Raw genomic sequence first — 18,556 nt, forward strand, 5'->3', positions numbered from 1 at the left:
GTTAGTCAGCTAGGCAGTCAGTCAGTCAGTCAGTCAGTCAATCAGTCAGTCAGTCAGTCAGTCAGTGAGTCATTCAGCTAGGCAGTCAGTCAGTCAGTCAGTCACCCGTCATAATCCATACTACAGTAATGAGGGCAGCATCACCAATTTCACTTGCCTTTCTTCTCTCCTTAGTTTGACCCTCGCGGCTCTCGATTGACAGGTTTAGTGTTAGATTGTGATTGGCTGACCTCCGAGAACCTCTCCGGGCCTCATTTCCTCGCTCTCCAGAGGGAAGAGGGGATGTTCCATTTGGCTGAATTCATCTCCTTTCATTCATAGGGAAATGGAAGAGGGGGCAGGAAGGCCACACTGGGCTGTGTGTCATCCATCTCTCCCTTCTCCCTCTCTCTCTCTCTCCCTCTTCCTCTCTCTCTCTCCCTCTTCCTCTCTCCCTCTCTCTCTCTCTCTCTCTCTCATTGGTTATGTTGCTCAGAGAGGATGTGGGCATGGCATGTGGCCGTGGGGGAAGATAATTTGGACAACAAGCCTCTCTGTGTGCAGTGCCAGGCGCTCATTCATTATGCTAAAGACTGGGGCGATACATTACTCAAACTACCGGCGGAGAAACACGCTTGTACATATAGAAGCGAGCGCGGACCGAGCACAGTGCACGCTTACATGCGCGCCCCTACAGTGTACCGTGCACACACACACGTGTGCATGCATGCGCCCGCTTTCTATAACATGGCCCCCTGCAGCTCTACACCGCTCTCTGACAGCGTTTGTGTTGAATAGAGCCCCTTTAACCTTTGCAAACCTTTGCTCTCTCTCTCTCTCTCTCTCTCTCTCTCGTTATCTCTCTCTCTGTCTCTCTCTGTCTCTCTCTCTCTCTCTCTCTCTCTCCCTCCTAGGGTGAGCTGGGAGCTCCCGGCCCATGTGGAGTCCCTGGTCTTATTGTGAGTATTAAAAGCCCTGTTGTTGTTACATCCTCCTCACTTCTCTCCCCGCTTCCAGATCCTTCTATAGGCACATTCAGCTCAGTCTCTGCAGGTTTGCCGTCTGTTCTGTGATATTAGGCGTAACTGTAGCTGACATGAAAGGGAACAAAGTCGCAGCTCGCTGATGAACTGTGGTAAATGTTGAAATTGGATTATTATGGGAAGCGGGGTAGCAGGGGGGTATGTGCTCATTCAGTGTTATAAGTATGTGTTTTCTGTGTGTTGTTGGTGGCAGGGAGACATGGGTCCTGTAGGCATGATGGGCTTACCAGGACCGCCAGGACTGAAGGTAAATTATGTCCCCCCGTCTGGCTTTGGTTTGGGTGTAATGGGAGTCGGATAGATGCCCGGGTGTGTAAACCATTTGCATTTTAGCGGTTCAGTTGATGCTCTTATCCAGAACATCTTACAGTACTTCAGCAGACAGGGGCTCAGTGTGTTGCTGTGACGGGACGCATGGCTGGTATTGGGATCAAATCTGTGCACTTTGGGTTAAAAGTTTGGTTTCTCCCACCACGTCTTGTTCCGCAGCCCGAGTATGTAAACCCCGACTTAATAGGGAAATTCCAGCGCTGCTCATTCATCGTGTTTCTGTTTTTGTTTATTTTTTTCCTCCAAGGGAGTACCAGGAAACCCAGGGGAACCAGGACTGAAAGGTGATAAGGTGATCTGCATATGTCTTTCTTAGTCTATTAACCATCTGAATCCAAGCATGCTAGAGATGACCACATCACATAACTGTATCTGCCTACTCTGTAGAAGCTAGCAGACAACACAAAGCTATCATGCGTGACTTGTGTGGCTCAGCACTCTGGTGGCTCATGTTGATTGAATCATTTCTGTCAACATTTTGATTACTGTTGTCATGCCGTGTTTTTTTTTTTTTCTTTTCTCAGGGGGAAGTTGGCTTACCAGGAGAGCCGGGGGAGTGCGGATTCCAAGGGGACAAGGTATTTCTTTTCACTCTCACTTCATAGTTTTTACAGTATAGCTGACCAGCATGTTAATTTATGTGAAACTTTTTTTTTTGACACCCGGCCCACTTGTTTGTCTTTCTGGCTTGTTTACAATCCAGGGTATCCAGGGCTCACCTGGGTTGCCAGGTCCTCGTGGAAAACCTGGACCACAGGTATTTTCCCACACTCACCGGAATACTGAAACTAGTTGCGAGAAGTCTGTTAATTTCCTACGATTGGCAAAACATCATCCAGTGTTGACCACAATCATCTAGTTGTTGACATGGAAACCCCATACAAGCATGGCTATTTATCCGGCCTGTTGTTGCAACATGATTGGAACTACACCTAGTAAACACCTACAGTAGCTCAAATCCACCGTTTGACAGGAGTTCAGCGATGTGGCTGCCATTGGTCCGAGTGCAGAGTTAGTTAGGATCTCTAAGATTAGAGTACAGAGTAGCCCATAGGCCTGTAAGTAGTCATAGGTCCAGATTCAGCAAGATTTTGCTGCAATTTGCACATTTTTTGTGTCTCAGTTACTTGAGCTAAGAGTGCAGTTTTTGTCTTATTCACTAAAAAAATATATGCAAATCAAGCTGTGGCAAAAACAACTCCTTAAAAAGAGCACTGCACAGGCAAATTCCAAGTCCAAATTACATGCGTCAGCTTGAAGACTAATCCATCAAGCCTGGCACCCTCATGCCCTAAAGTGCCCTTTATAATTGGAGCGTTCTCTGATCTGAGATTTTAGGATGGAAAACTCTTTCCCTCGCTTTCCTGACTTTCTGGCGATGATGCCAGTGTCTTGCAGCAGTGACAGCAGCCGTTGTGAACGACCAAACTCTTTGCGCAAAGTCTTTACGATCTTACGTATATGCGCTACAATAATTTGGGGGAGTTGGTGTTGCCAAGTGTTAGTAAAAATAATGAGATTTACTTATAACTTACATTTGCATGAGCATGGCAGGAATAAAGAAGCTTTGTTCTTTGACCAGAGCTATTAGGCAGCTTTCCACTCATTGTACTCAGTGAACAGCATGGTGTTCTGATTTGATCATTTTGGTGATATAGTGCAGGCTCTTCCCTGCAAACCTTCAGTGAATCTGGGCCACAGTATCTTTAATTTTTCAACAGTTCAGTGAAAGTTATGCAGAGTTTACAGAGGTATGTGATAACATCAAGGTTTTTGACATTTCCTAGGGTAAACCTGGTGACAAAGGCCCCGATGGTTTATCTGGCCCTCCTGGTCCGGAGGTAAGACCAAACGCTGCATTCTGGATAGAACAACATAACTGTATGCAATCCTACATGCAGAAGAGCATGCTGCTTTGTTGAGGTGAAAACATTTTCTGGTATCTTCCCAGGGCTTTCCGGGTGACATTGGCCCACCGGGTCAAAATGGCCCTGAGGGGCCAAAGGTTAGTAAAGTGACATTACTTTATATACCAAACCTCGTGCAGCAGAAGTGAAGTGGAAGCTAACCTCCTGTGTTGTTCTGTACAGGGGAAGCCAGGGACAAGAGGCTTACCTGGTCCAAGGGGAACACCTGGACTTGAGGTGGGTTTCACTTTGTTATTGTTTGTTATATCTCCTCTGTTAACCAGCAAAATACAGCACTTTTTCTTCCACTGACCTTTTGCCACCATTTTCTTGACAGGGTGATGAGGGACCACTTGGGCCAGCTGGAGCCTCTGGACTCGAGGTGAGTGCTGATTGGATAAGCCCTGCAGCTCCAGACCAATTAGAAAACACAATAGCACAGTTAAGTGTAGGACCCACACACCGCACCACACCACACATGACACACCAGGGGGCCATGTGTCTCTGCCTAAGTTTAGCTTTGCCGGAATAACTATGGCCAGTAATATATGGTAAGCCTTTGGCAGAAACATCTTTCTATTGTTCTGAAGCTATTTTGAAAGACACATATGAGACACAGTGTGTATTCATATCACCAGATTGGTTAGCAAATTGCTAGGCTCTTTTCTGTCATAAAGAACTCATCACTGTCAAGTATGATAGATTATAAAAACAAACCCCTTTCAGTTTCAACCAAAGGAAACAGGGTCCCACTCATTTGGCTAAATATCATTTATTTATTTGATGAAGCCGTCAAAATATCTGCTTTTTCTGGAAAAGGAACAATTTTCCCAAACACTGACAACAACATAATGTATTACCATCTATTAGAGAAGTAAAACAATATGTCATAAAATATATTGAATGACTGGCTACTATGAAATAACTCTGTCCCACTTGTTAACTATATTTCCAAGTCAAATCTCTCCACCGTAGATAGATTTATATTCTGTCTTAGTAATCATAAACATCTGAATATAGAGGGATCCAAGCCAAACTTAGGCTTTGTAAGAAACAAATAGGATTGTTTTGTACTAGTACAATGCAGTATAATGAAACCCACAGTGACGATCATGATCTAAAAAAAAGTGTTTGTCTGGAACAGTCCCAGGCTAAACAATAGCTGTAGACTCTTCCAATCAAACTCATCCAGACTGTCCTCTCTGTTTTGGCAATAGTTGAGTCCAATCTGCCATCTCCCAAAGTGTATAACCCACAAATGATTACTGTAAACAAACACACAATTGACCCAATGACTTTTGTGAGTAATATGCAGCCTTTGATGCTGCAAATGGCTCTTTGTTGAGCTTTGATGGATTTATGGCTCGTTGAATTTCTAAAAGGGATGTTTTTTCTTTCGGCATCAATTGTTGGTTTGTTTTATGCCGCGGCCACTTGAGGGACAACAGACTCACAGGCTGCACCTTTTTTTACAGAGGACAGTGACTTTTATTGTTTGTTCTGGGGACCTGCGGTACACTTCTATGTGTCATTTTTGCTTTCTGTTCAGGGCAGACCTGGGAGGCAGGGATTCCCCGGAAAGACAGGCCCAGATGGACTCAAGGTCAGACCTAATAGGGGGGGCACATCCACTGCCGAATCCCTGTCATCTTTAGCTGAACATTCTCTCCCCGGCTCTCTTTTATGATAATGCATCATCTGAATATGTGTAAATTAGATGTTAATTCTCCCTTACCACAGGGGAACGGGCCTCTAAGCACATTTCTACTGATTTTTTGAACTAAAAAAGAAAGGCATGAATAAGTTTGTGATATGCTAATTGGCTCCTTTGCTGTAGGGCGAGACCGGGATAACTGGCGAGGTCGGAAAGCTTGGCGAGAGGGTAAAGGCTTTTCTCTCTCTCTGTCTCTTTCTGCTGATTTTAGCTTGATGCAGTGTGTGTGTGTGTGTGTGTGTGTGTGTGTGTGTGTGTGTGTCTGTTTTGTCGGTGCCCCATAGCTCTGCAGCCGATTATGAGAAATATAACAACAGTAATGGAATAATAAGAACTGAGACGAAGTAAGAAGGCATGTTTTCTCAAATCTGCTCCCCAGGGACTCCCCGGTTTCATCGGGCCTGCTGGTGAGACAGGCATCGCCGGAGAAAAGGTCAGCGGCGGTCTCTATCTGTCACAATTTGTCGCTATCCACATTTACGTCGCCCAGCATCCGTTTTAATCTGCCGTAGTGTCTTCTGTCGGCGTGCCATGTGACATTGCTCTAACAGTGGTGTGTGCTTCTTCAGGGGGACCGAGGGAAAACGGGCCTCCCCGGGCCGCCAGGGGAAAAGGGGGCGATGGTAAGGAGTAAGTCTGGACCCCGTCTCTCCTCCCAGGGGGGCGTTCAACTCTAAGTGGGTAGGGTACGGGGTGCGATGCGCTTGGAGAGGCTGAATTGAGAGCAGAAGTTTTTAAAATGTTTTCTCAGTTGGCCACATAGTCATCAAACAACAGTCATCTATGATCTGGAAAAAAAAAATCCATCCAGTTTCATCACAGATTTGAGAGCTAATTTAAAGAATCTACATATTATTTGAGTTATATAAAGAAATGATCCAACCACACACTGTTAGACTGCTGACAATAATACTCACATCTTTATTTTTCTTATAGCATTTGCAAAATAGGCTGATAAAATGAGCGAACAACATGTTTCGCTTGTTGCGTCCTCAGGTTCGCTTGTTATTTGACTTGTGTTGTTCTCTCCATCAGGGTCACCCTGGAACGCCTGGAGAGAGCGGCTCACCCGGACCACAAGGGATCCCAGTGAGTTCAAGTCTTAAAGTGCACTCAAACTCCCGGTCTTTGTAGTTTATCGCGGGTCTTTGCACCCAGCCGACTTGCTGCTCCGCTCTTGTTCTCGTCCTCGTCTTTGTGTTCTCACTCTTCTTGTTCTTCTCTTCTTTATCTTCCTGACTCTTCGACTCTTACGCTTGTTTCCATCTCCGCAGTCTGCTGTAACGACTTTTCCCAGATATATCTTTGAAAGCAGAAGTTTGGATCGCGACTTACTAACAGTTTCCTCTTGGATGTGAAGCTGACTGAATGAAGTGCCGTTGTCTGGGTCACAGACAACACAGACACTGAACAATCCCTGGCTATAAAGCTCTGTTGTTGTTAGCGGGTAATTATACAGCCTAGGGTTCGACTGATATGGGGTTTTGAACGCCGATACAGATCCAGATCCAGATATTGAAACTGCTGATAGCAATATTATGTGCCAATATTCAATATGTTTTAACATTTCTGTTTTCATGCCAATAAGTATTCAGTGTTTTTTCACAGAATTTTACTCTTGGCAGGATGGAAAAGCCTCTGAAACAACATTTAAACCATCGTGTGACACTAAAACTCTCCATTGAAACTCATACGGATAACATTTGTTTAGGGTTAGCATCTCTTTACAGCAGGGTGACCCAACAATTAAATGGTAAGGGAAACTCTGGGATACATTACTACCTTTAAATGAAGAATTCATTTATAAAAAAAACATAAGGAACTTCCATCATATCAAAGGTGGACCACATGACCGATAAATGTCAAATACTGACCCGATACATCGGTCTTAGTCTAATAGAGACACAAAATACTATAGTTACAGTATACTGTAGCTATTTGGTGGGCTAAAGAAAATGTAGAAGGATATTGCATCGCATGATAGATCCAGCTATGATTCTTATGTACACTGCTTTTAATCTCTAACTCTCTTCCGGCCTCCTAGTCTTTTAACTTTAACTTTCTTGTGTTTCTCCCTATTTGAAATGTTTTATTCTCTGTCTTATTCATTGATATTGTCTGTTATGTGTTTTGTGTATCTCGTTTACTATGTAAAGCGTCTTTGAGCATTTAGAAAAGCACTATACAAATAAAATGTATTATTATTCTTATTATTATTACATACAGTCATACTCTAAGAATATGTTTTCACCCACATTCAGGGGCCTCCTGGTTCACGCGGAGCTATCGGCATCAGAGGACCCAAAGGCCGGCGGGTAAGAGACAGCAGCAGCTACAGCGGTTTGTTTGGAATAAATAGAAGAAGAAAGAAGAACTGGGTAGTTCAGTAGTGGTTGAACTGGCCACACTGTTTGATTGACAGGTGATCTCTGGGAAGTGCAGTGCAGAAACACCACAGCACTGAGCGCAGAGCAACAAAGATATCACCAAAATATAATAAAGAGTCTTTGGATTAAACTATATCACTATGTAGACACAAGTAAAAAGAAAAATCACTTGATAAATCGTATTATGACGTACCGATCTCACCAACACCCCTTTCCTCTGATATCCAAGCTAACTTTCTCTATTGGTGCTCACCCTAAAATACCAAAATAGTTTCATCAGATTCTGTTTGTTGTAAAGTTCATGAGTCCCAACATTATGTAAAACGCCCTGGAGTTTCTGTACATGAAATCGTGTGTGCATGGCTGTGTCTGCAAAAAGCACAACATAATTCCAATGTTAGCTGGCTTTCCCAGAATTCAGTTTTCTAATTTGGGAAAATAGCCCTTGGTTGCACAGCAGGATCATTGGACTGGATGAATAATTGATCTAACATGAATAAATGGTATGATTAAGGCATTTAATTCTGTAGATTGGTTTTACATGGCTCCCCTGATATCACAAGCAGTCACAAATTTAATATTTAATAACTATAATAGCTGAAAATTACATCAAGGCTTTTGAAAATAGAATTTAGACCAGTGAGATGAAGCACTGTGAGACACTGTGGGGAGTAATTCTTAATAGTAGAAAGACTAGATCGTAAAAAAAAAACACTAAAGGCTTTTATTTTGAAAACTTGAAACAGTCTCTACCTGTGTCCAGAGTTTTGCATATAAAATATTGATATTATTTCCAAACAAATAACACAAATAGCATTAGAAGTCTTACATTTTAAAAACCAGACCCATGTATATTGCTACATAGAGTCAACAACAATGATTCAGAAAAATCCATAAAAAGCAATATGTACAGCACATAAAACAGATGATAGCAAGTGACAGCTATTTGTATGGGGTATCCAATCCGATTTGTTTATTTTGTGTTTGCTTTCATGTCCTCTTAAGATTTTGAATGTTACTTCTGGAGGGTTTAGTCATACTTCAGCATCATGTCATTCAACTTTGTCAAAACATCCCACTTCCACACACACACACACACACACACACACACCTCGAACTGACTCATCTGATTTTAAGCACTGAAAGCACTCCAACCTTCAGCAGGTGATGCATCTCTCGGATGTCTAAGCGAATCGTTATCATCAAATAATCCATGGCCCTTTTTATCTCTGGCGTTTCAACAGAACGCTCAGTCTCTCAGCCTAAAACCCTATATATATATTGGCGCAATTTCAAAGAAAGCTGGTGGAAATGGGTGAGCATCCAGCCAATGCGTCTGTTCTGGCTGCATGGATCTGAAGCAGAACTGATTGTGGTTTTCTCAAACAAAATGAAGGGTGGGGTGATGGTGATAGTAAATATCTGCACAATATAAAACATATCCATCTGAATAAGTCATTTAGTCGGGTTTTGAGTTTTTAAAATCTAATTTTCCTAAAACAAGTAAACAAAATGGCAATGGGTTGAGATAATTTCAGGGTTTCCAATGCAGTTTCATCTGTTTTCAATAATGTTTTTTACAATATCTGAAATGAGGCAAAATCACTCCACTAGTATCAACATGATACAACTTGATTTGAGAAAGTTCTTGAAACAAATTGACTTGCATTGGAAAAAGTAAAAATTATCGCACCTCATTTACAGATAAGACTCAGTATTAGACCAAATTGTGTGTGGTCTAAAATAGACGATTGGACTCAAACTGTGCAATAGCAGTGGCCCGTCTCTACTCTCGCTCCAAACACCAACGAATAAGAAAACTCCATAGACCCCATTAGACTGACCAGTGAACACTCTTCCTCTTGGGATTTTATCCATACTCTTCAACCCCTGCTAAATTGCCTAGCAGCGGTGGAAACATCAAGGCCTTATATAAGTTAGAACTGTATTCTGCACTGGCTTTATTTAGATCTACTGTAGATATAGCACTTACATCAGCAACCCTCAAAAGACGCACTCATTCCTTTAATGTTCCCTGGCAGTGGACAGCTTGGTACCATTTGAGAGGCAAGGATGAGTCAGCTATAGGACTCAGACCCACTCATGACCTTTCCAAAAGCCTACGGTACAATATCCCCAGTGTGCAGTGGCTGAATACCACGGCCCCACTATGTGCGAGTGTGGAAAGAAGATGGGGACAAAGTCTGTAGTGTGGATTGGGCATACTGCGGATCTAATTTGGAGAAGCCAAGTATTTGCAAAAAGAGCCACAATCTTCTGTGGTGTCTCTCCAATGTTCCCTAAACCATAGTATGTAATAAAGCCATGGGCATTGCCTTCCAATTTCTACTAAATGTGGACGACAAAATTTAGATCAAGAGCCGCAATTCATCGAGTTTACACGTGATACAACACGTGTGTTTCAGGCCTGTGAGAGGACAAGTTATTCCAGAGATATTCATCAATCACTGCTTGTTTTCTTTCCGCAGGGTCCGAGGGGTCCTGATGGCCCAGTGGGGGAGAAGGGGTCTACTGGAGTGAAGGTAAGCACTAAGAGGTCAAAGTTGGAAAAAACGGTCAGTCTCATATTGAGTTCAACTGTGTGGGCCTTTGTTGATCGATAACATTACTCCATCTGGCAAACACTCACTTATATATTGCCTTATAGCAATGTTTAGCCGTCAGCTCTCTAATTGCACACATCAAATCTGTCAAAGTGGAAAGCAAGGATAAACAGAAAGGCAACAAAACAGCAGCTCAGCCTCAAGTTTCAGTAAGGGGGGAAAAAAAGTCATGAAAACTTTTACAAGCAGCTTTGTTCAAAAGTCTCCAATTATGTCGACTATTTTTAACATCTAAGGAATCTTTAAGGGACAGTCTTTGCTAACTCAACATCCAACAACAGAACCTTTAATCAAAGGGTCTTAAATAATGATGGTGCTGGTACTTCATACAGTCGGGGAAATGTTTAACTCTGGGGGATTTAAGAAAGTTAAGTCTTGAGCAGAGTCTGTTGAATGTTTTCTTTGCAGGGCCCTGATGGTCCACCAGGAAAATTGGGCTTCCCTGGGGAGATGGTAAGAAGAGTTAAGCTTCTTTACTTTCCCTTCATAACAGTAATAACGCTATTAGCACTATTAGCGCTGATCCTGGTTAGACTCTCAGGCGCGTGTCCATTCAAGTCCTCAAGGTTACAGAACAAATATCGAGGCTAAATATCAAAACCATGCATGCCAAGTCGACACTTTTTTTTACTATCTTCCAAAGTTGTCTTGGAGAGAACAAACTTCTCATGAAAGTGAACACAGAAAAGCATCCTTACAGTTTGAGATAGGCTGTGTTGCTTGACATGGCGTGTACGATGCACAGCTATTGCATTTTCCCATCTGTTTCAACCGGCTCTGTACTGTAGATGTGATGCGTTGTTCTTGCAATGAATCTTGGGTCTTCGCATTTATTCTCTTTGGCCAAGTCACTGCCCAGTGCATCCTCGTCTGTCAAGTAAACTTTGTGCATATCGATCTGTCCTCGCGTTCTTTTGGTTTGGAGTCGTGCTTTGGCTGTGAGACGTTGCGTAAAACGCGTCATGGAGGACACAAGAACGCACAAGAACATAGAGAAAGAGCCCTAGTCTTGTTTGACATTATACAACAACAAACTACAGCATGAGCCTCTATCTTGTTGTTCATCTGTTGTGAGTTCAACTTATCTTTCTGTTTGTGTTGTTTTGCCGCAGGGAAAGATCGGTGAGCCAGGTGAAGCCGGGCCTAAGGGATTTCCAGTAAGTGATTGGGCTAACAGAGGTCTCTTTTAGGTCAGTCTTGATTTTGGGGTGGACACTTTTTTGGGGAACAGTAAATGGATAAGAGAAGCTTGTGTGGTGCACTGTTATTCTAGTGGGTGTTGTAGCACTTCAACATGAATTCATGTCTGTGTGAATAGTAGTAGTGTGTGTTATAAACGACTGTATTATTTCCAGGGTGTTCAAGGACCCTCGGGACCTCCGGGAGCCAAAGGAATTGCAGGGGAACCAGTAAGTTACAGTATTTGCCTATATGAGTGTCACCTATATAGGTTCCTCAATTTTGGTATCAGGCTATGGTGATAGTTTTCATATTTAGAGCCTTGCTCTGTCTGGTTCAATTAAATGGGATTTTGGGGGCGGGGGACTGGGGTGGCAGAATAGTAGAGACTTTAATTTCACATTATCTATAATAACCTTTAGCTCTCTAGCACGTTCTGCACGCCTCTCGTCTTAGCCTTACATATAAACTCTATATTTTCAGTCTTGACATGTCTTATTCACTGCTGCCTGGAAATCCATCCCCTGGTCGAAAAGCCCCGAAGAGCCTAATCCTCTTTCTCTCATTCTGCCCAAGTCTCTTAGACACAAGGAGAGGAGTAGTGAGTCTGAGACAATTTGATTTACACCATCTTTTTTCCTGGAGAAGCAGCTTTATTGTAGCCTGAATGTGTCTCTATAACAGCAGGCCTGTTTCCATCACTTACAGAAGCTTTGGCGCAGTGTTTTGAAGGCTCTCAGCCCCGTAGATTAACTTATCTCCACAAATCCACACTTTCTGCCTGGTTCTCATTTCTTTTCACATTCCTCCTTTACTGTCACTTTTAAATGTGTTTGTCCGAGATTAGGAACTGTTCTTTGAAGACAGCCTTTTTATTGGTGCCTCTGCTTTCTCATCTCAGGGACCAACGGGGCCAGCAGGAACAATCGGGCCGCTGGGGGAGATGGGACCGAAGGTGAGTTTGATCACACAAGTGGTGCTGGGACTTGTTACCCTCTGTTGTAGCGCTGAACTGCACTTTAGATTTCAATATTAAAGGCAATCCTTGTTCTCTGGCAGGGGCCGCCAGGGAAGGTTGGGGAGTGGGGTCTGCCTGGCGAGCCTGGACAGAAGGTGAGGTTCTCTTCATGCTGCAGAATGCTGATAAATGTGTCCGAGCGTGTTTGTGTTGTACACCATGAAGACAGCATCAGTGATGTTGCTGTCGTATTTCTCTGCCTGACAGGGTGCCATTGGTCCAGCTGGCAACATCGGGGAGCAGGGTTTGATGGGCCAGAGAGTGAGTATCCCACAATTCATTTATGCATGCATCTGAAAAGGCTGACTGCAGACATTGGCAAAAATAAAATGGAATATGGTTTCAAATATTTGAACTTGGTTAAGGTGCACTGGATTTATCTTGGCAAACACTTGAAAAGACTCAAAAATGGACCCATCATTTGCAAGATAGGACAAGCCAAGTAGCAAATCTGTTTTTTCAATCATTCAAAATATATTCAACCACTATTTTGGCAAGCTTTGGCCTGCTCATCAGGGACTATCACACTTCTCTTTGCTTCCTCTGATTATTGTCCTTAGTAACACTTTAACATATTGCAACCGTAATATGTTGATCCTCTCTCTATCAGGGTGAGCCAGGCATTGATGGGGAGGCTGGACAAAGTGGACCTGATGGAGCCAAGGTAAGTAAGGAGATTATACACAATGGGAAATTATACACTGTATTCACACGGTTAGGTTCACCATGACTTCACCTCACAACACTGACTGTACTTCACTAACTTAACTGATATAGAAGAGTGATTTAACCAAACTTAGTACAATACATGAAAATGACATGATGTAATGACAAATAACTTGTGACCAGCAATCAATATAATTTCAATACTGATCAAATCTTCTCTGAAACTGGATTTGCGTGGACCCAATGAATTCTGTTGTTTACTGGAACAGCAGTTCATCGTCATTAGAGCGAGTTAAGTATTGCTTGTGAAAAGTTGGCCTTTGTACAGCTGGAGCTGCATTCTGTCGACGCTTAGTGAAAACAGATAGCAGTCCTATTTTAAGAGCTCTACTGTCTGGCAATTGTTGTGACAGAAAAAATGGATTCAGAGAAGCACAAAAAGTCTGCGTATCCGTCAGAGCCAAGCTGCTGGAAGTATGGCTGACAGACCCACAAACAGCTTTTGGCCGAGAGAAGGTGTCTTACAAGGCTAAACGTGAGCACAGAGAACATTGGGGATTAGAACAGAGTCGACCTGAGAGTCTGTACAGCTCCATTCTGCACAGGATATTTTCTGTTAGTCGGGATAGTAAACTACTTTCTGGGTTTCTTGGCCACAGTGAGGCTCCTGGATGGAAAACTGCAGCTCAAGAGGGATTTGCAGCAAGTGCTATTAACTGTTAGCGGGATGAAAATCAGTTCAATTTCATTTCACTTGACGTAAATTGAAATTCAGCAAATGATCAGAGGATTTCATCTTAGTAAACAATGAAAGTTATTAGGTCCCCTCCTCATTTCTAAACACTTTTTGGAGACACCCATCATCACCGGAAGCATGTGGCCTTCTATTGTGCCAACTGTCAAATAGTAAAAACCACACATCCGACATTACTTGTTTGTGAGAGTTGCTTTGATTGCACTGTGGAGAATTAACCACACAGATGATTTTACCACAAGTAACAGTTACAAAGTTCCTAATGGGGATGTGATGAGTGCCTCCAATTTTTGTTTACATTTCGCAAAAGTGACACATGTACTTCTACTGAATATTTTTTCCATAGTTTGAATATTCTAACCTGCTAATTTAAAAATTATTTAAATCGGAACCGGCCCAAACCCTGGCTTTGGCTGCTTTGTGATTCATTTGAAATAGGCCAATATTGTCGGTGAACTGCACGATCATTTAGATTTCACTTGACTTCTATCAGGGTGAAAAGGGGGACGCTGGGCCAGAGGGTGCTAAAGGAGACCGGGGTACAATCGGGCTGAAAGGAAAGGAAGGACCTCCTGGGCCTCCTGGACTGCTGGGTGTAAGGGTGAGTGTCTAAGCCAACTTCTACTTAACCAGCTTGCATTTCATTCAATCCCCCTGAAGAGACTGCTCTGTCTGTCCACTTACACACCCCTTTCGATTTTCTTTTACTAGGGTCAAGAGGGTAAACCTGGCAAAATTGGCGACAGAGGAAAACCAGGAGAAAAGGTTTGTCAGTGCACTCGCTCGCTGCTGAAATACACCGGTCATTCTTGCATGTCTGTCAAGCTGCTGTCTCTTGTGCGCCGGGTTTAATGGCCGTCTGCTGTAGTGGTAAACAAACAACGAGGTCAGCGCCCTCCGTGAGCATGACATTGGACGTGCTCTTCAAACAGACACTCAATATGAAATGTTTGAATTGCCAAACTACCCACACAACTGCTCAGTGGCTGGAGGAAGTTCATACTCTCACTGCATACTTGCTCCATGATGGCCTCTCTCCAGGGCAGCAAGGGTCACCAGGGTCACCTGGGCGAGACCGGGCCAATCGGTGAACAGGGAGAGGCGGGGTTCGTCGGGCAGAAGGGAACAAGAGGAACCATCGGGCCAGTGGTAAGACCTCCACAGAAGGAAGGAAATGTATTGGTTGTCATTGGTTGTGGGCTAAATGTATATATTTCCATAGGGCGCTCCAGGGAGGATGGGCCAACAGGGGGATCCAGGCATAGCAGGTTATGAGGTAAGAGTTCCCCCAATAACAGTGATGTCATGAAACATTTAATTACAAGATGTAATGAAAATGAGGGATCTCAGACACTCCCAAAACCATTAGAAAGCCTTTAATCTGTTGGCTGTGCAAAAAGGTTTAAAAGTGGTAACAATCAATGTTTTTAACCTTCTCTTAAGGACAACCAATAAAATAAAGGCTTTTGAACTGTTTATAGCCATGGACCCATCTTTTTCTGTTGCTATTGAAACAACAGCGTAGAAAATTTAATATTTGTAACTTTGCACCATGAGAAGCTAAGTAGCGCTCCAGCCTCCTCTACTGTCTCACACTGAACTAGATGTGTCAAACTTTGAATTTTGCTTGAAACTTTGACATTAATATTGAATTGAAAAACAGTATAGGTGTAATATAACCTGGTGAAATAACCAGATTTGATGTTTGATCAATAGAGAGAAGGTATTTTTATCTGGGGCAATATTTCATACACCATGTTATTGAATGACACTACTGATTTGTGAGCAGGTATTGTGCTTGTCTTGTACTGATGTGGATGAATCACAGTCTTTCACAAACTCTTTCTTGATCCTTTTTGTTGTCACAGGGTCACACGGGACCACAGGGCCCACTGGGGCCTCCTGGACCAAAAGGTGAAAAGGTACACTTCCCACACTTACTTGCTGCGCCTAATAGCCCTCTGCAACTTAATTGGTTGTGTCTATAGTAGACTAATGGTCTCTGCGGGGCTAGTAATGATAGCATTACTTACCATTGTAAAACTGTCCTGCAGCACATTCTCTTTAAGGCCATGGTCTATTGTTTTGACACATGGGGGTTATAGTTGTGCACCTAATTAGCGTTTCTTCTGTCTGTCTCGCTGTTCTTGTAATTGCTCTTGAAGAGATCCTTAATTTGATCACTGATACGGATCAAGACACATCTCATTAACTCACTAGACATGCTGTCAAATGTACATAATTAGCCACAAGTACCTGGACTCTTCTGAATCTCCTCATCGTTTTGTGGATATCAGTTACTGTTTGGTAAACAGACACCGGATATTTGTTATTGTTATTTTGTGTTTGCCAATATCATCAAAATAATGGCCTTGCTTGCTGTCTAATGAGTTCAATATTGTGCTGCTGCACGGGCCATTGCCGTACGTGCGATTGAGAATTGTCTCTCAGAGAGCTAGGTAACCCTGGCACTAAACCAGACTGTTTAAATTCAGAGCAGAATCAGAATTCAGTTTAAAGTGTTGTTGCAACAATATCATTTATTTCACCAGCATGGGTGACAGCTGAGCTCAGTCCCTGGCCACCACTCATTATTCTTCTAGTGTTAGATGCCTGCTGGGCTGCTCACTTATTTGATTTGGCACATGCATGGCACCCGGCCCATTAAAAACATACATACATCCTTGGCTCCTGTTTAATGAATCATATAAAGACACTGCAACAGCCATTGGGCCCTATTATTTGAAATGGGATCATTGTGGGTGAGCGCTTTTAATGCCATTCAGATAAAGACTGCGGGACATGTTTTTGGGGTGTAATGCTCTTTGAAACAAACCATGTGTCGGTTTTGAATAGACCATAGCTTAGAGGGAAATGTCTGATTGTAGTTGTTTGTCTTTTTCCATATTGTTTGTGTTAGGGTGAACAGGGGGAGGACAGCAAGGTGGAAGGGCCTCCAGGTCCCCAAGGTGACAGAGTGAGTTCCTTACATGCTGCTGGTTTTCCTGTGTTGTGTGATAGTGTTATACTGGGCGTGCAAGTCTCATTGTTTCTCGCTCCCATGTGAACCCAGGGTCCTCCTGGAGACAGAGGAGATAGAGGAGAGCCAGGCGACCCAGGATACATTGTGAGTGAGATGAAAAACTGAGATGCTATCGTTTTTCCCATTAGTCATGGTGCCAATTAAGTTGAAGTTGAAGAAGTTCTATACATCGTAATGTAGAAAATTACATTTTTCAGGGTCTAATAGGAGTTGATGGAGAGCGAGGCGAAGCCGGTGCCCCAGGGCTTCCTGTAAGTATCTGTGTATCTCTTTCATGTCTTAAAATGTAAAACTCAGTGTCTAAATGTCCCGACACAAATCAAGGCAATTCAAATCAAACAGTAATGATAATTTCAGGGACATCCTGGGCCAAAGGGACAACAAGGGCCGAAAGGATCCAAAGGTGATCAAGTAAGGACAAAAATAATAGTGGCATGATTTTTTTTTTTTTTGCATGATACACTGAATACTTCATGCAATATTGTTGGACTGTGTTTTCTGTCATGGTGCAAACATGTTAGAGCTGTGGATCATGAGCTCTTTCTGCTCCAGGGTCGGAAAGGAAAATCAGGGGCAAGAGGCGTGTCTGGGACCAAAGGACCACCAGTGAGTAGGATGAGTGGCTTTTCTCATTAAATAATCAGAAAGAAGTCACAGTCAAGCTACATGCATGTGCTAGAACCAACGCAGGCTTCAACATGAACATTTCTGATTTTATTTCCAAGGGTCCAGAGGGTCCTCCTGGCCCACGGGGGGTGGTGGGCAGGGAGGGACTTGAGGGCCAGCCTGGAATAGATGGGCCACCTGGTAAAGACGGAGGCAAAGGACTCAAGGTAACGGCGCTATCAGTGGTGCTCTTTTCACTGCCTGAAATGAACAGTGGCTGTGACAGTGGTTCACCAATTATCTCCTTGCATCTATTCAGGGGGAGCAAGGAGATGACGGAGAATTTGGCTTAACTGGCAAACCTGGGCAGCATGGTAAAACTGGTGTGCTGGGGCTTCCCGGAAGTCAAGGCTCCTTTGGACCCAAGGTGAGACTGAAGTCCAGGTCACTAAGACTGCGTTGAGAGGGCAATTTGCTTTATTTTTGTGCCTCGGTTGCTTGAGCTAAGAGCGGAGAGTTTTTGTCTTATTCACTAAGACATTTATGCAAATCAAGTTGTGGTACAAACAAGCCCTGGAAAGATTTCTACGCAAGCAAATTTGATCACCAATTGCAAGTGGATTGCATACTTGAGCTTTAAAACTAATCCACCGAGGCTGGCACCCTTGCACCCTAAAGCGCTCTTTACAACTGGAACGTTCTCTGATCTGATCTGATTCTAGGATGGAAAACTCTCTTCCTTGCTTGCCTGACTCTCTGGTGACGATGCTCGCGTCTTACATCAGTGATAGCAGCTATTCTGAATGACCAAACTCTTTGTGCAAAGTCTTTACGCCACCTTTCAAAATACCTTATATGTGCTAGAATAATTTGGGTGAGTTGGTGTTGTGAAGTGTTAATGAATTTGTCTTTTTTTGCATGGCCTCATGGCTTGTGTGTGTGTGTGTGTGTCTGCATGTGTGCTCCAGGGTGAAAGGGGTCTTCCAGGCCAAACTGGGCCGAGAGGGAAGAGAGGCTTCATTGGTGGGATGGGACTGCCAGGAAAACAAGGAGACCAGGGACCCAAAGGGCAACCAGTCAGTACTGATTTAGCAAAAATAAACAACTCATTACTTAACATTCCTTTATATGTTTCATCGCCTGTGTAGTGATGAGGATCACATTAATTTCCCTGTTTCTTTGTGCATCAGGGGGATACTGGTGAACAAGGATTTCCAGGGATGCTGGGTTTGTTCGGACCACAGGTACGCTCCCATCCAACGTCATTCACCACCAACATCGTGACCTCAGTTCACTCAGACCTATA

General features: G+C 43.3%; 1 protein-coding gene across 1 annotated transcript in view; it reads left to right on the plus strand.

Annotated features, from left to right (window-relative positions):
- col27a1b (collagen, type XXVII, alpha 1b) overlaps positions 1-18,556 on the plus strand; it is a 60,008-nt gene that overhangs the window by 35,437 nt on the left and 6,015 nt on the right. The window contains exons 14-50 of the mRNA XM_071897703.2: positions 894-938; positions 1,216-1,269; positions 1,600-1,644; positions 1,877-1,930; positions 2,056-2,109; positions 3,140-3,193; positions 3,304-3,357; positions 3,443-3,496; positions 3,597-3,641; positions 4,809-4,862; positions 5,097-5,141; positions 5,353-5,406; positions 5,543-5,596; positions 6,009-6,062; positions 7,235-7,288; positions 9,850-9,903; positions 10,393-10,437; positions 11,097-11,141; positions 11,340-11,393; positions 12,065-12,118; positions 12,223-12,276; positions 12,389-12,442; positions 12,792-12,845; positions 14,095-14,202; positions 14,313-14,366; positions 14,643-14,750; positions 14,824-14,877; positions 15,470-15,523; positions 16,522-16,578; positions 16,675-16,728; positions 16,842-16,895; positions 17,002-17,055; positions 17,197-17,250; positions 17,370-17,477; positions 17,570-17,677; positions 18,219-18,326; positions 18,441-18,494. Coding sequence (XP_071753804.2) covers positions 894-938; positions 1,216-1,269; positions 1,600-1,644; positions 1,877-1,930; positions 2,056-2,109; positions 3,140-3,193; positions 3,304-3,357; positions 3,443-3,496; positions 3,597-3,641; positions 4,809-4,862; positions 5,097-5,141; positions 5,353-5,406; positions 5,543-5,596; positions 6,009-6,062; positions 7,235-7,288; positions 9,850-9,903; positions 10,393-10,437; positions 11,097-11,141; positions 11,340-11,393; positions 12,065-12,118; positions 12,223-12,276; positions 12,389-12,442; positions 12,792-12,845; positions 14,095-14,202; positions 14,313-14,366; positions 14,643-14,750; positions 14,824-14,877; positions 15,470-15,523; positions 16,522-16,578; positions 16,675-16,728; positions 16,842-16,895; positions 17,002-17,055; positions 17,197-17,250; positions 17,370-17,477; positions 17,570-17,677; positions 18,219-18,326; positions 18,441-18,494 — 2,217 coding nt within the window. The remainder of the gene's footprint in view (positions 1-893; positions 939-1,215; positions 1,270-1,599; positions 1,645-1,876; positions 1,931-2,055; positions 2,110-3,139; positions 3,194-3,303; positions 3,358-3,442; positions 3,497-3,596; positions 3,642-4,808; positions 4,863-5,096; positions 5,142-5,352; positions 5,407-5,542; positions 5,597-6,008; positions 6,063-7,234; positions 7,289-9,849; positions 9,904-10,392; positions 10,438-11,096; positions 11,142-11,339; positions 11,394-12,064; positions 12,119-12,222; positions 12,277-12,388; positions 12,443-12,791; positions 12,846-14,094; positions 14,203-14,312; positions 14,367-14,642; positions 14,751-14,823; positions 14,878-15,469; positions 15,524-16,521; positions 16,579-16,674; positions 16,729-16,841; positions 16,896-17,001; positions 17,056-17,196; positions 17,251-17,369; positions 17,478-17,569; positions 17,678-18,218; positions 18,327-18,440; positions 18,495-18,556) is intronic.

Source organism: Centroberyx gerrardi, chromosome 8 (genome assembly GCF_048128805.1).
Source record: "Centroberyx gerrardi isolate f3 chromosome 8, fCenGer3.hap1.cur.20231027, whole genome shotgun sequence".
Taxonomy (NCBI): Eukaryota; Metazoa; Chordata; class Actinopteri; order Beryciformes; family Berycidae; genus Centroberyx; species Centroberyx gerrardi.